Here is a 14,933-nt window from a genome sequence, read left to right as displayed (position 1 = left end):
AGGGAGACGGACGGGGCACAGTCACTTGTACAGGGCGGGCCTGAGGCGCTCCGCTCGCCGGCTCCGAGGCGGCTGCTTTTGCTGCACCACACAAAATGGCGCCCGGCCTCAGCCTAAGGAGCCGCAGCAGCAGCAGCAGCGGCAGCGGCGGCGGCGGCGGCGGAGACGACGCCCTCCCTCCGCCAGCGAGCGGCGCACGCGGACACACCCGGCCCAACCACGAAGGCGCCAGGTTAAGTTAGGCCTCGCACGCCGGAAACGCCCGAGCGCTGGCGGAAAAACCCGAGCGCATCTGCTGTATGTCTATAGCGATATGAAATGGGCGCCGGTGACGTCACGGCGCTGGGCGGAGAGGAGAGGACATACCCGACCCGACTACACGAAGGCGCCAGGTGAAGTTAGGCCTCGGAGGGCGGAAACGCCCGAGCGGTGACGGAAATGCCCGAACGCAACCTGTGTGAATGTGTATATATATATATATATATATCTATATCTATGGATATGAAATGGGCGCCGGTGACGTCACGGCGCTGGGCGGCGGACGTACCCAAGATTATAGAAATCTTAGAGTTGCTGCTGCTAAGGCGCCAGGTGAAGTTAGGCCTCGCAGGCGGAAACGCCCGAGTTTTGACGGAAATACCCGAACACAACCCTGTGTCTTTACTGTATATCTATGGATATGAAATGGGCGCCGGTGACGTCACGGCGCCGGCCACGCACTTCTTTAGTCTCGAAGGGACTACAAGGTGACTAACAGGGCTATATCTTTGGAGTCCTGCCACTAAGAATCCAAGTTAGTTAGGTCTCGCTGGCGGAAACGCCCGAGCCTTGCCGGAAATACCCGAGCGCAACCTTGTATAGACAGTGTCTATGGATACGAAATGGGCGCCGGTGACGTCACGGCGCTGTCACGTGGTAAGGAGTTGGGAGGGGTGTGCGCATGCGCGTGGGCGCCGCCATTCAAAGTCTCTCGGTTCCGCTTCTGAGGAGGAGGAGGAGGAGGGAACCATGGTCGAGAAGGAGGAGGAGGCCGGCGGCAATGGAGGAGGAGGAGGAGGCGGCGGCGCAGCTATCAGCGAGGAGGAGGCGGCGCAGTACGACCGCCAGATCCGCCTCTGGGGCCTGGAAGCGCAGAAACGGTAACCAGGAGGAGAAACAACCCGGTTTGGCCCCGCTCAAGGCTATGGAATTCTGGGAATTGTAGTTTATTGTGGCCCCAGAGCACTCCTAGAATCCTAGAGTTGGAAGAGGCCCCAAGAAGGGCCACCCAGGCCAAGCCCCTTCCGCCATGCAGGAACTCTCCATCAGAGCATCCCCATTGACAGATGCTCCAAGGAAGGAGACTCCGTCGCTCTGGGCATTGGGTTAATAGGTCCTCTCTAGGAATATCTGGGCCCTCCAGTGCAACTCTATGGTCAACTTTAACTAAAAGCTGCACTGAAAGGCCTAGAGATTATTCCTAGAGAGGACACTCCGCTAGGCCTTTGTAGCTCCTCCAGCGCAGTTCCAGGGTCAGTGTCTGTCGGACGTTGGCCACAGAGTTGCGCTGGAGGACCTAGAGGTTCCTAGAGAGGTGTCCTCTCAGGTTAAAATCCTGGTGTTTCTGTTATTTGTGGTTTTCCCATATTCACGGGGGTCTTGTGCCCTTAACCCTAGCGAAGACGGAGGGACAATGGAGGGAATATATTCAAACCATTGATGGTTGAATCCATGGATGAAGAATTTGTGGCTACGGAGGGCCAACTGCGCTGACAAGTGGGGCTCATAAGGACTGAAGGGTTCCCCCATCTTGCTAGAGCATTTCCCTTTGCTTCCTCACAATCTTCCCTACAGGTTCATAGTCCATCACAATTGATGGTCTCCTTGGGAGTCCAAGTAGACCACAAGTTGAACATGAGTCAACAGTGCGACATGGCAGCTAACAAGGCCAATGCGATTCCAGGCTGCATCAATAGAAGTATAGTGTCTAGATCAAGAGAAGTAATAGTGCCACTCTCTTCTGCTCTGGTCAGGCCCCACCTGGAATATTGTGTCCAGTTCTGGGTACCACAATTCAAAAAGGATGTTGAGAAACTGGAGCCATGTGTCCAAAGGAGGGCAACTAAAATGGTGAAGGGTTAGGAAACCATGCCCTATGAGGAAAGACTTAGGGAGTTGGGGACGTTTAGCCTGGAGAAAAGAAGGTTAAGAGGTGATATGATAGCCCTGTTTAAGTATTTGAAGGGGTGTCACACTGAGGATGGAGCAAGCTTGTTTTCTGTTGCTCCAGAGAACAGGGCCTGGAACAATGGATCCAAGCTGCAGGATTCCACCTGAACATTAGGAGGAACTTCCTGACAGTAAGGGCTCACTGCCTCGGACTGGAGTGGAGTCTTCTTCCTTGGAGGTCTTGAAGCAGAGGCTGGATGGCCATCTGTCAATGGGGATGCTGTGATTGTGATTTCCTGCATGGCAGAATGGGGTTGGACTGGATCAGGGCCCTTGGGGTCTCTTCCAACTCTACGATTCTATGATTCTATAAATAAGACTGCTAAACTAAAACCTGTAATTTTGGTTTAGCACTAGGCCATGAAGAGGCTATAATGGCTATAATGTGAGGCCTATCATGTATCTTTTGGGGTAAGCAATAGGGGATGTGTAGAAAGAGGTTTAGAAATTGAGCAAAGTTCTTGGGTATGTTTGCTCAGGAGGAAGTGTTTGAGGGACCATTTTTATCTTAAGTCTCTTTTGGTCTTATGCCTTGAATTGTGTTGGAAAATAGATGCCTAACTTCAGTAGTTGATGTTGACGTGTGGCTGTAGATAAAGCCCTGATGCTTTTATGCTGGGTTTTCCTGTTTTATTTGTTAGTAGATTGTGTTTTTTAGCACAGCAGGCATCAGTCATGGTACTAATATCTGCTTCTGTTTCTCAGCCTCCGGGCATCTCGGGTATTGCTGGTGGGCATGAAAGGCCTGGGAGCGGAAGTGGCCAAGAATCTCATCCTGGCAGGAGTGAAAGCACTGACCATGCTTGACCATCAGCAGGTGGGTATTCTAGTTTTGCCTAAATGGCCTGCAGTCTTTTAGCCCTTTCATAGAATGTATTTGCTCTAATCCTGGAATGGAGGTGATCGGGCTGAAGGTAGCTGAGTTTCAAAATGTCTCTGTTCATGCACATGACAGAGCTCATACTAGGTTTTTCAGTCAACAAAGAATAGTAGAAAGCTTATAGTTTTCACCTCTTAAGTCTCTGGAGGGTTTTTTGTGGGGAGCAGGTGGGAGGGGGCTTGATGAAGAATGGGAATAACTCAGCCAGTCATATAGATAGTTAACTTACTATAGAGGAGCATCTCCATCTCCTGACCTTCTGAGTTAACTGAGAGAGAAACATTCAGAGGTTTTGTAAAGTTGAAGGCTTTCATGGCCGGCATCCATAGTTTTTTTGTGGGTTTTTTGGGCTATGTGGCCATGTTCTAGAAGAGTTTATTCCTGATGTTTCGCCAGCATCTGTACCTGGCATCTTCAGGAACGTCAGGAATAAACTCTTCTGGAACATGGCCACATAGCCCAAAAACACACCAAAAAACTATTCAGAGGTTTTATTGAAATAAACTTATCCAAATATACACGGGGATCTGTTCCGGAACCCCCCCCCCCATGTAACAGAAATCCCACATATGCCTCGAGTCCCATTGAAAACAATGGGGCTCATGCACATGGTGCGGGGGGCGCATGTGCCACAGGTGCATGCACCATTGCTGCTTCCATTGCACGGCTTCAGAGTAAACTGAAAGCCACATATGGCGTGCCTGTGTGTTGTGCAGGTGCACTGTACTTATGTAACAGGATCTATTGGGTAGAAATGGTGAATTTACAAAAGAAACAGGACTTAGGGACTTGAGTTAATTATTCTGTACTCTGATATCACTTTTTTCTCTATTGAGATTTTTTGTTTTGAAGTGAAAAATGTTGTTTAGTGTTCAGTACATGGGCCTACATTTTTCTCCACCTTAAGATAGTCAGTCACACCTCAAGAAACATTGAGTGGGGACAAGTGCCCATTTAAAGGCTAATTCACCTTCTGGGCCTTCTTTGGACCTGAACTAGCCCTTTCCCCCCATTGTTGGAAGTGGATTTATAAGCAGTTTTAGGAGTGGATGTAGCATGCTGAGATCCATGAGTGTGAAAACAAGCTAGGTTCAGCCCCCTAGAAAATTGGGTGGATGTTCACTTGTAAGTCAAGATGTAGACAAGCAAAATTCATAACCAAGTGGAATCAAATATTGAGAAATTTAGGAGAGCAAAGTGCTTTAAAAGTCAGTAACAAGTTAAGTATGAAACATCTGAGGAGAAGTAGTAAAACTGATTAACTTACTTGGATGAGTATAGAATGTGTAAAGTAGTAATCGGATTTAATTTCCTGACTAAGGCCACATAGAGACAAGCCAAAATAATGCTGCTTCGGGTCACTTTGGAGGTATGCTGTTTAACTGATGCATGCGTCCTAAGAGTTCGGAAGTTGCGCCAAAGCCACACACCATTCCTAAGGACTGGAGTGCAGCTTTGGCATAGCTTTGGGACTCTTAAGATGCGGGTGTCATTTAAACAGCATATCTCCAAAGTGACCTGAAGCAGCTTTATTTTGGCTTGTCTGTATGGGGCCTAAAAGCAATTAAAAAACTTCATGGTAGGTTTTGAAATACCAACTTGCCCTGGTGCTGATTTTGAATCAGCTGTGGTTGCTTCCCTGTCCTGAAGAGTTACTCCTTTTTGAAGGGGATTTGTGGGATAATTCTTGTTCCTCTGCTCCTCAGGTGATGCCAGAAGATACAAAAGCACAGTTCCTAGTCCCTACGGGTTCATTGGGTAAAAACAGAGCAGAGGCTTCGCTGACACGTGCTCGGGATCTCAACCCCATGGTGGATGTGAAAGCGGACCCTGAGAACATTGAACAGAAGCCAGAAGAGTTCTTCACACATTTTGATGTGGTGAGTTACAGAATGAGAGGGAGGAAAGGCTGTACCAGTGTGTACCTACTGTGTGCCTTGCATACCAACTCCCCAAGCCTTGCCAAGTGATTCAGGGATAAGAAGAATCCAGTGTGTCTCTACTGAGGCTTTCTTTTCGTATTCTCTCTTCCACTGGTGGCGCAGTGGTTAAATGCCTGTACTGCAGCCATTCACTCGAAACCACAAGGTTGCGAGTTCAAGACCAGCAAAAGGGCCCAAGCTCGACTCAGGCTTGCATCCTTCCGAGGTCGCTAAAATGAGTACCCAGACTGTTGGGGGCAAATTAGCTTACTTGCTAATTTGCTTACTTGCTGTTCACTGCTATGATCTTTGGAATAGCGGTATATAAATAAAACAAATTATTATTATTATTATTATTATACCTGTGAGCTAGTCTCTACCTTTCAATGTCATCCAGCACTGGAGGCAATGAGCAATGAACTGCCTCTTCTGTCCTCTAGCAGAAAGTCAGCTCCCCTGATAAGCTTGGGGTATTCTGTATGTTGGGGTGGTGTTGTGTGTGTGATGTTTGCCTTGCCTGTGCCCCAAAACTAGCAAAAGCGTGACTTCTGCCTCTGTGGTTTTTGCTTTTTCCAGGTCTGTTTGACATGTTGCTCCAAGGAAGTACTTGTGAAAGTTGAGCAAATATGCCATAAGAACAATATCAAGTTCTTCACGGGTGATGTCTTTGGCTACCACGGATACATGTTTGCCAACTTGGGGAAGCACGAATTTGTGGAGTGAGTCTTTCTGGGATTGGGGAGTGAGGCAAAAACGGGGACAACAATAGTTAGGTCCAAGCTTAGAACCCACCAGATCTCCTCCCTTTGGAGATGAACCACTGGAGGGAGCCAGAGAACCATCTTTTCCATCCACTTTCTTCTTGGCTATCTGCCTGCCTTTGCCTGAATGAAGCTAAGACAGTTACTCCACAAGAGTCCATCACTGTTGAGACGAGGGGAGAGACATTTCTTGTTAATCTCTTTGCATGCCCTGCAGGGAGAAGACCAAGGCAGTGAAAGCCAGCCAGGGAACCGAAGATGGACCTGACACAAAGAAGGCCAAGCTAGATTTTACAGAGACCACACTGGTGAAAAAGGTAGGTGGTAGGGAAGAACTGGTAGGGATGCAGGTGGAGTGGTCCTTTGAAAGGAGGGGAGGAGTGGGCAAAGTGTTGCATTTTCATCTAGAAGCCACAAGGCTGTGCTCCTGCAGCATGTCCTCTGCTATGTATTAGCCACACAGCTGCATGCAGTTTCCTGGTCTTCATCCAAAGAATGCCATGGAGTTCTTCCTCCTGCCTTTGGGCAAGTCTGCCCTTATCCAATGGAGCACCAACCCTTGGATGCTTCTCATTCTTCGTGTAGCCTGTGGGCCCATCCATTTTCCCTGCGGTTCCCTCTCACAAGCACTACAGTATGATTGAAGATGACTGCGTGACACCTCTGCAAAGATGAAACAGAACAGCCTAGTGTGTCCAGGGTTATAAGTACTGGAAAACCATTCTAAGACTGTTTCAAGCAGTTCGCAATCTCCTGTTGTGAGATCACAGTCTCTTTTAAAACATCAAAAACTAGTTTTGTTCTTCAGAGAGACAAGAGCAAGGGGCATCTTGAATAGTAATGAATGTATAATGATGTGTTTGCCTAGGAAAAACTGCTTTTTGTTAGGGCTGTCCAGATCCTATGCCAAGGATCCATTGGACTGTGAATTGACAGAGCAGCTAGGGAAAAGAGACTGGCCCTAAGTTCAAAAGGGTTAGATGAAAAGTGAGATCAGGAATTGAATCTCTGCTTTCAATACAACACTGAAAATAGTGTGGTATGTAATTAGAGGAAAAAGAATATGCTTACATTGAACAACTGTGTTATGTTTGTCTTTTTTTTTAAGAACAGCCATGTCTTTGATAATACTGTACTTTTAGATAAAATTTTAGAAAGATGGTCCCTTTACTTACTTAGATGGGGAAAAATGAGTTCATTCTTCCAAAGTACTTAATTATTGCTTGTGTAATATTAGGGTGTTTGCGTGGAAGTCTTAACTTAGAGAAGTGCGATACTCACAGACACCAGAGTCCCTTTGGGGAAGGGTATCTCCATGTCAATGAGAATACTGCTTTCTTTGTCTGTATTCCTTGGCTGGCACTTTGACCTTGTTGCAGGCTAATCCAAGTTATAGCTAGGCCAGATCATTTTTGCATCTCCCAAAAATGCTCTGCTGCTAAATTGTTTCCCCACTTCTATGTGTTTAGTTAGGCAAAAGCAACCATGTTTTAAGCTTCCATGAGGGAAATGAGTTCTGTAGAAAGATAACAATGTTTGCAATGTAGCACAAAACACCAGAGCTGAACTATATGTGTATATCTGTAACAGAGCAGAAAAGATACTCTATAGTTCCTACCAGCCCTGTAGCTGTTCCCCCTTACAGTATGTTTTTGTTGTTAAAATATTACTGTTTGCTGCTATCTTCTTGCCTATCCATTCGTCCATCCATTCATTCTTTTTTCTGTCCTTTCAATGTTTCTCTGCCAGTGTGTCACTTTCTGCTTTCTGAAAGAGGCCTTGGCTCTCAACTGGAGCAGTGAGAAGGCCAAGGCTGCCCTGAAGCGCACCACACCAGATTATTTCCTACTTCAAGGTGAGATACTGTGTTGAGACCAGCACGATTATGCGCTTGGAACTGGACTCTCTGTGTAAGGGCTGAGAGAAGCAGGATGGTGTTGCCAGCTGGTCACATGGTGGTCTTTTAGGACCACATGACTCCTGTCCACTGCAGACAATGGGGCTGTGTCCAGCTGGCAGGCATGTGAGCTCCTTGTGCTCTCAGGAGAAGCAGGCTCTAGGACATGTACAGCTGAGGCAAGCTAAGGGGCTTTAGGGCACTGTCCCTGGAACAGGCCAGGCATTCATCTCTTCAGACTCTTCTACTTACTGATACAAGGATACTCCTCCTGTTGGTATGGGGTGGGTGGGTGGGTATGCATGTGCAGTGGCAAGGGTGATGGGTTGTGCCTTTTTCCATGTCGGATTTCCCTAAACAACGGCCATGTTACTTGACTGCAAAGCAGTGGGCATATTGCCCCTTGTCCCACACCAGAATTGGCATGTTTAAAGCAGAATTTCTCAATTTTTCCAGTGAGGCGAACCAAAAAAAGTGGTACTGGCTGGCAAAAGTGTTCATATGCATTTTTAAAATTGATAATGAGTTATTTGCAGTTTAGCCGCTACTCTGTTCTTTAGATATCATGGAGAGGTTTCTGTATTGATACCGATTGCTGTTGTTGAATGGTATTGGTATCTGAAGTTGGTAGCACCATCTTCAGCAATAGATTCCTATCATAAACAGTGCATTACTTTGCAGTTTATACATTTTGAAGCAACAGGGAATAGCCTGAAGGGCACAGTTTTAATGCTATCCTCCCAATAATTATGTGCCATAGACATGGATTGAATAAACCATTAGGGGGCTCTAGGGATATACCATAAGAGATATTCCCAGCAGTGCCAGCACACATGGCTTCACAGATGACACAGTGAGCACAATGGTTGGCATCTTATTGGTGACATGCAGAGAGGGATTACACCTGCATGTATATTTTTTGGACCTTACAGTAGGAAGTACCCAGCACTCCCTTCTGCTGAACCCCCTGCAACCCTATGCACAACAAAAGCTTGGGGATGCATCCCAGTCTCCCCAGCTATTGTTTGGCTATGGTGCCACATCCACGTTTGTTCCAGCTACTCTTGAGCGCTATGGAGGAAGGACCAGTTTTATGCTGTGGGATATGCCTGGCTCTACCTCTGTTAGGTCAGTGACTAGAGAGATGGAATTGCTTGGCAGTCCCTGGCTGTTGAGCATTGGAGGGGGTCAGCTGGAAACAAGGAATAACATCCATCATCTCTTGTAAATACACTGGTGAAGATATGTGTGCTACCAGCACAATGGAGGATCTTGCCCACTTCGTTCAAGTCTGACAGCTGTGCAACTTTGCTGGAAAGTTTTGCCTGGAATTTTGGAAACAGAAGCTTTTTTGATCCATGTCAAGCCAGGTATTTTTAGAGTCCTTCCAGTGTGTTAATTCATGCATTTATGGAAATCTGGAAGATACCAATTGCCCGAATTTCCACAAAGTTTTTTTTTTTTAAAGTGCCCCAGCAATCTTGGCTAAGAATAAACATCCAGATTTCCAAGATGCCATTGGTCACCATGCCAGTTGAGGAGCCTTGGTGTGGGCTTCTGCATGTTCACATTGTCTTTCTTGCCCTTCACAATGGTCTTGTAGTGCTTCTGAAATTCCGGTCAGAAAAGGATCGTGATCCTTGTGTGCAGAATAGCGCAGAAGACGCTGAGGTGCTCTTACAGATTCGTAACGATGTGCTGGCCTCTCTGGGCGTCGAGAGTGACCTGCTCCCTGATGACTTTGCCAGGTGGGTGTCTGCGTCCTTTTGGCTCTTCTTCCCTCAAGCCATCTTCTTGATCAGGAGGGCCTAGGTGCTGCGGTTCCCAAAGCTGTTCATGTATCTAACATACTCTGGCCCTCAGTACCATCATGACTAATCTGATTGTTCATCTAGTCAGACTCTTTGAAGTCTTTCTGTGTCAAGGCTGGGTTGTGCCTCTTCCTGCTTGAGGTGGCAGCATTTGGGAGGTATGGGGAAGAAACTGAGTCTGGGTCTTTATGCGGTGTCAACCAAATGGGCTCTGGCACACAAGCCTCCCCTTCCTTCCTCCTCTGAGGGTCTGAGCAGGAGACAAAGAAGTGTGTGACTGTGGCTGGAGTTATGCTTGGCTAGTGATCTCTGTCTGCCTCCTTGCCCTGTTGAGTTGCTCTCCGTGTGCATGGCGTTCTGCTCCAAGACACTGCTGCGGGGGCAGTGTCTGTTGGCAAGAGTTCAGCACAACTCCAGGCTGTACTACTTAAAAGACCTGTGGTCACTGGGTGACCTTGTTATTACACAAGATCTCAGGCAAAAGCTTCACCTTTTAGCCCTTAGGGAGGTTTTTTTTTTAGAGCGAGGCAACTGCTTCTGTTTTCCTTCCAGAGGGAGGAGAGGACTAAGAAAGGTGGGCAGCAACAAGTTCTCTTGTGCCCATTTGGGGACTAGCCAGACTATGTAGACCCTTCCATCGGCATGTCGCTGCATGCCACACAGAAGGGGCCTGACTAAGAATGAGGAGAGAGGAATGTGGGCCTGCCCTGGGGGGTGAGCGGCTGGGGGCTATGTTTAGTAATGCTGTCTGGGGCATGTGGGGGCACCCTGTCCAAGCCACAGTGGACTGTCTGGAATGCCCGCTAGTTGGGTGCATGGTGCATAACAACAGATGGATTGTGTTGCCCAGACTACACTGGACCAAGGATGCTCTTGGCCCTGCTTCCCTGCTCAAGGTGCCTGGCCTGATATGCTCCCCTTTGCTGTGTGTGGTGGGGAGTTGTCCCTGTTGACTTCACAAAGGTCCACTCCCGGAAGTCATGTCCAGAACTGTACATATTAATTCAAGCATCCTTTTCTCATCCTTGATAGAATCCAGCAGAAAAAAAGTTCTGAAATGTTTAGTTCTCAAATGTGAGAACAAAGTAAGCAAAATTTGCAGTATATCAAATTTAAAAATGTATCTCTCTCCGCATGTGAGAATGAAGTAAAGAAATATTTACATCCCCAAGTTATGTCCAGTGTCTGACAGTTGCTTGTTTTTACCCCCTCTTAGCTGCTGCTTCTCAGAAATGGCTCCTGTCTGTGCTGTCGTTGGAGGCGTGCTTAGCCAGGAAGTTGTCAAGGTAAAGAAAGTTTTCCTTGTCCTCACCATGTGTCCCTGGGTCAGTGCCCTGAATTTGAGGGTAGGCGTTGATAGGAGAGTTATCTTTTGCAGATGGTGAGTTCCTCCAGAGTGTGATTCTTCCTTCTGGCCCCACCCATCAGTAGCACAGCTGCAAAATGTATCTCATATCCCTCTGCTAAGCTGAGCATTCCTGGGGAAGGGCGGAGGAGGTCTTGGCCTCTGGAGAATCAAAATGCCTCTGCTGCGTCCTAGCTGGCAATATAGGTGCTCCATGGCTCTTCTGCCCCCTACTTTCTGAGCCTGGGGTAAAAGGCCCATAGGAAGGTGCCACATACTGAATCAGACTCTTGGTCCATCAACCAGAATTTCAGACAGGGTTCTTTGCTATCCCTGGCTGGAGATCTCTGGCCTGTCCTGATCTATCCATGCACTAACCAGTCCTAACCTTGCTTAGTTTTCGATGAATGCTTTCTCGGTCTCACGGCCATCACAGGCTCCCTTGTGTCCTTAAGAGCCTCTTCAGTGGCTGTTCCCACCTTCTGGAATGACCTTCTGTGCGGGAGGCAAGGCTGGCGTCCTCCCTCCTTGCCAGCAAGCAAATACATTTTTATTTTAAGCAGGCTTTTTAATATATAATCAGGACAGGGTGGCTTTTTATATGGGGTGTGCGCTGTAGTTATGTTTTTAACTTGTGTGTGTTTTGCATTAATTTTATGCTATTTTAACTAGATGATTTTAATGGTTCTTAAATTTTTATCGTTCCATTTTAATAACGTTTCTATCTTGTGAGCTGCATAGGGACCCTTTTTGGGAGAAAGGCGGCACAGAAGTGAAATAAATAAAAAGTTTCAAGAAGCAAGAGACTGGGTTTGTTTAGGCTGGTATAATGTACCTTTGTTTATATTGTCTCTTTTCTTCCTAGGCCCTGTCTCAACGGGATCCTCCCCTCAACAATTTCTTCTTCTTCAATGGTATGAAGGGCAGTGGGATTGTGGAGTGTCTGGCTCCCACCTGAATCTGGACTTTAAGTAATCATTGGAGTGATAGCCTGCAGTCCACAGCACTCTGTCAGATTCTCCTTCCCTCCATCTGCAGCAGCACCTTTGAGTTGAGGAGAGGTGATACCCCTTGTTCTTTCTCCCATCAACTTGGGTGCTCTTTGTTTCAGTATTCATTAAAGTCTTTTCTTAATATGTCTCTTGTTGTGGGTTTCGGCAGGATCATATTCTACTGTGAAGTCCTGATTAAAAGATGGACACTGGCTGGATGTAGGAACATGCAGGAACAAGGGCCAATGGGCTGTTGACCTGTCAAGTCAGGTCACTCGTGAGAGTGGGACACAATGGTTCTTTTGTACCTACTACCTAAGTAAGGTTGGAGTAAGTAGCAGGGTTGCTGTTGTCAATCTGGGGTAGTGGCAATTTGTATCTATGCAAAACTTATCTGAGGTGGATAAGTTGCCTACTCATCCTCCCTTGTTGCCTCTCAGAGGCAACAATAATTGTAAGCTGCACTGATAGCCTTTAGGGCTGAAGAGTGGGGTATAAATACCATACATAATAATAATAATAGTAGTAGTAGTGGTAGTATTAAAATCTCTGGGAGTGGGTGAAAGCTGATAAGGGTTCTTACCTTTTAGTGATGGCATTTTAATGAATCACTTGTGCTTTTCTCAACATTAGAATAAAAGCACCTTAGCCATCTTGTATTGATGCCACTGGAGGAATTGGTAGCTCCATTACTTATTGCTGATGCTTGCCCTTGGCCTCCCCACCAGCACCTTCAACACTAGGACAAGGGTGGTTTTTTCAAGGGGTTTTTGTTTTTTAAATCCTAGTTGTCTAAGTCAAGAGTTGTGGCAACTACTTGCTTTGGGTCACTTGGACCTAACTTGGTCCTTTTGAGCTCAGCACCTGATCAACTTTTTTGGATAATCTTACAAAATGCCAGTCTGGATGAAAAGGCATCTGCATCTAGGTCTCTGCTGCAGTTATATAGGTACTGAATTCATTTCTCTCCTGGCAGCCTTTTTCAAACGGGGGAGGAACTGATCAGTGAAGCATCCACCTTTGTCCAGTTTTTATTGAAAAGGAAACATACAAAATTCTTCTCTCCCTTACCTGCCCCCTTCCCCCTGGTACAGATAACCAACCCCGTCAAGTATGTACAGATAGCACCAATTTTGTCCTATGTACAAGCACAAAGATACCCGTATATACATACATACAGCGCCTACTGTGCAACTGGGTCCCACACCACGCCCTGTACAAAGCCCAGGAAAATCCCTATTTACAGTGGACACAACCGGTCCCATGTGCAATTCTCTCTCCCCCCCTCCTCCCTCTATACAGGCTCAATTAACAGTATTCACATAGTGCTAACTTGCTCTTGCTCCCACCTCAGTGAGCAGCTCTCCTGATAAGGCACTGCTGGGTTGGGAGGTCACACACCCCCCCATGCCCAGAGCAGGCAGTCCCATGGCCTCCGGTTTGAAGACTCTGGTTGGAGGAGCAGCATTGGCCTTTTTTGTCATTGAAGGCTGGGTATTTCTCAAGTCCAAGGTTAGTCTGGCTTTTTCCTCCTGGCCAGCAGGAAGAGGAGACGGAAAACTCCTCTGAGAGCGGCAGGCAGCAGCGGCAACCCTTCAAACGGCGGGTTGGAGGTTCCACTCTTCAAAGCCCTTTAGCCCCTGACGGGCAGGTTGTACAAGATGCCGAGCATGTGGAAGACCAAATGGTAGAAGTGGCCCCAGAGGGCGCCATGTGGCCTGCGCTCCTGCAAAGGAAAGGAAAAAGGAAAGCTTGAGAAACGGGCTTGATCGCTGAAGCCTGAATGCCCATTTCTGTCTCCCTAGACCTGTGTAGATGGGTGGACTCTATTAAAGAAATCATGAGTATGAGATCACAGGAGCTGGGCTGAGCAGTGATAGGCAGAATCTTTATTATGGTCATAGACTAGAACAGGGCAGAGCAATGGAAGACAGGGGGTCTTGGATGTCTCTTCCCCAGAGTCGCCATGGGTTGAGATTGACTCCAGGGCGGTTAACAACAACAAAGACCTGTGCCAATCTCCCTGCCAACCTTGCACTGTGCTTGCAGCAGCCGCCACCGCATGCTGTTTGGCCTGCTTGCCAGCGGCTGCCCTGCCTTTATATCCCAGGGCTATTTATAGGTCGTGAGTCAGCTCGGTGGTGGTTGGGAGGTGGTTGCTGGCGGTGGTTGGATGGTGGTTGGCGCTGGTGGCCCTGCCCAGTTCCCTGAACAAACAAGGCCGAGAGGGAGGTGGCCCAGCTGGGGTCTTTGTGAGCCAGGAGATGGTGGCTCTGAAATGCCTGGGGAGGAGGGCTCAGAAAGAGTCCCCCCACCTTCCCACACTGCTGGAGGGATATAGGTGCCTATACATCCAGAAGGATGTGTCCTTTTGTGCTAACAAGCCAGCCCACCCCCAGCAAACATTTTGGCTCAGCATCCTCCGCTCATCGTGGTCCACTCACCCTTTGCTCGTACTCTTGCTGGAAGTGGTCTCCCATCTGGCGTAGGCGAGCCCCAATCTGCTGCTCCAGGGTGGGGAGATGCCTGGGGAGGTGTCCGTTGGCTTCGGCTGCTCCATGCTCAGGCTCCACGGCAGCAGCAGCAGCGGCCCCCTCCTCTTCCACTTCCTCCCCCCTTGGGCTCTGATGGGTCGCCCCTGGCAGGGTTCCTGCAAAAAAAGAAGGGAGGTCGGTCAGGCCAAAGGAAGGGGAAGAGGAGGGTGTGTATGTGTGTGTTCAGGCAAACCTCGCAGGCTGGGGGATTGGGAAGGAGCATGCAGCATGGCGGGGAGGGGGGAGTGGTGGCAATGGGGAAGAAGAGAGACGTTTCCTGTCTCCTTGGTAACTGCAGCCTGTTGCAGCTGAGAGATCATTTCAGGCCACAGAACAGCTCTGTCTGTCTGTCCTGATCTGGGGTTTCTTTCCCAGACAGATCTCAGCATCCCTCTGGGTGTCGACTTGCACTTGGGTTGCCAAGTGATTCGTTCCTTAAGGAGCATCCCTTATCTGAGGGCCAGAAACCCTGCCCCTATTCAGACTCAACAAGACTCCAAAAATACCCATATTTTGGGGCATGTGAGTAACCGGATATTCTGTAATTATGACCATATCTGAGATACAGGTGACTTTGAAATGG

General features: G+C 47.9%; 2 protein-coding genes across 7 annotated transcripts in view; one reads left to right on the top strand and one right to left on the bottom strand.

The window, feature by feature from the left end:
• Positions 1–204: 204 nt before the first annotated feature.
• Positions 205–11,958, top strand: LOC149304469 (SUMO-activating enzyme subunit 1-like). 3 transcript variants are annotated; one of them, XM_089479262.1, is made up of 10 exons: positions 321–392; positions 592–915; positions 2,914–3,025; positions 4,795–4,968; positions 5,587–5,729; positions 5,989–6,088; positions 7,521–7,626; positions 9,272–9,416; positions 10,696–10,765; positions 11,690–11,958. In XM_089479262.1, the coding sequence occupies exons 3-10, from the start codon at positions 2,945–2,947 to the stop codon at positions 11,780–11,782; spliced, it is 912 nt and encodes a 303-aa protein (XP_089335388.1). In that variant the 5' UTR covers positions 321–392; positions 592–915; positions 2,914–2,944; the 3' UTR covers positions 11,783–11,958. The 3 variants fall into 3 exon arrangements, with proteins under 3 accessions (XP_089335387.1, XP_089335388.1, XP_089335386.1); XM_089479261.1 differs by lacking the exon at positions 592–915 and having other exon boundaries at positions 205–392; XM_089479260.1 differs by lacking the exons at positions 321–392; positions 592–915 and adding an exon at positions 985–1,139.
• Positions 11,959–12,834: 876 nt separating this feature from the next.
• Positions 12,835–14,933, bottom strand: part of LOC149304465 (uncharacterized) — an 80,974-nt gene continuing 78,875 nt past the window's right edge. For all 4 annotated transcript variants that reach the window (XM_089479027.1, XM_089479029.1, XM_089479030.1 and 1 more), the window contains 2 exons: positions 14,261–14,466; positions 12,835–13,542 (listed from right to left, as the gene is read on the bottom strand). In XM_089479027.1, coding sequence (XP_089335153.1) covers positions 13,450–13,542; positions 14,261–14,466 — 299 coding nt within the window. In that variant the 3' untranslated portion in view covers positions 12,835–13,449. The remainder of the gene's footprint in view (positions 13,543–14,260; positions 14,467–14,933) is intronic.

The sequence above is a fragment of the Sceloporus occidentalis genome, unplaced genomic scaffold (assembly GCF_023333645.1).
Source record: "Sceloporus occidentalis isolate IW3139 unplaced genomic scaffold, rSceOcc1.0.p SCAF_13, whole genome shotgun sequence".
Classification (NCBI taxonomy): domain Eukaryota; kingdom Metazoa; phylum Chordata; class Lepidosauria; order Squamata; family Phrynosomatidae; genus Sceloporus; species Sceloporus occidentalis.
This window is presented reverse-complemented; position numbering and strand designations above follow the sequence as displayed.

Coding starts and splice junctions, on each gene's coding strand:
- LOC149304469 (XM_089479260.1), top strand. CDS start 1,009: ATGGTCGAGAAGGAGGAGGAGGCCGGCGGCAATGGAGGAGGAGGAGGA. Junction 6,089..7,520: donor AGACCACACTGGTGAAAAAG/GTAGGTGGTAGG, acceptor TTTCTCTGCCAG/TGTGTCACTTTCTGCTTTCT. Junction 10,766..11,689: donor TTAGCCAGGAAGTTGTCAAG/GTAAAGAAAGTT, acceptor TTTTCTTCCTAG/GCCCTGTCTCAACGGGATCC.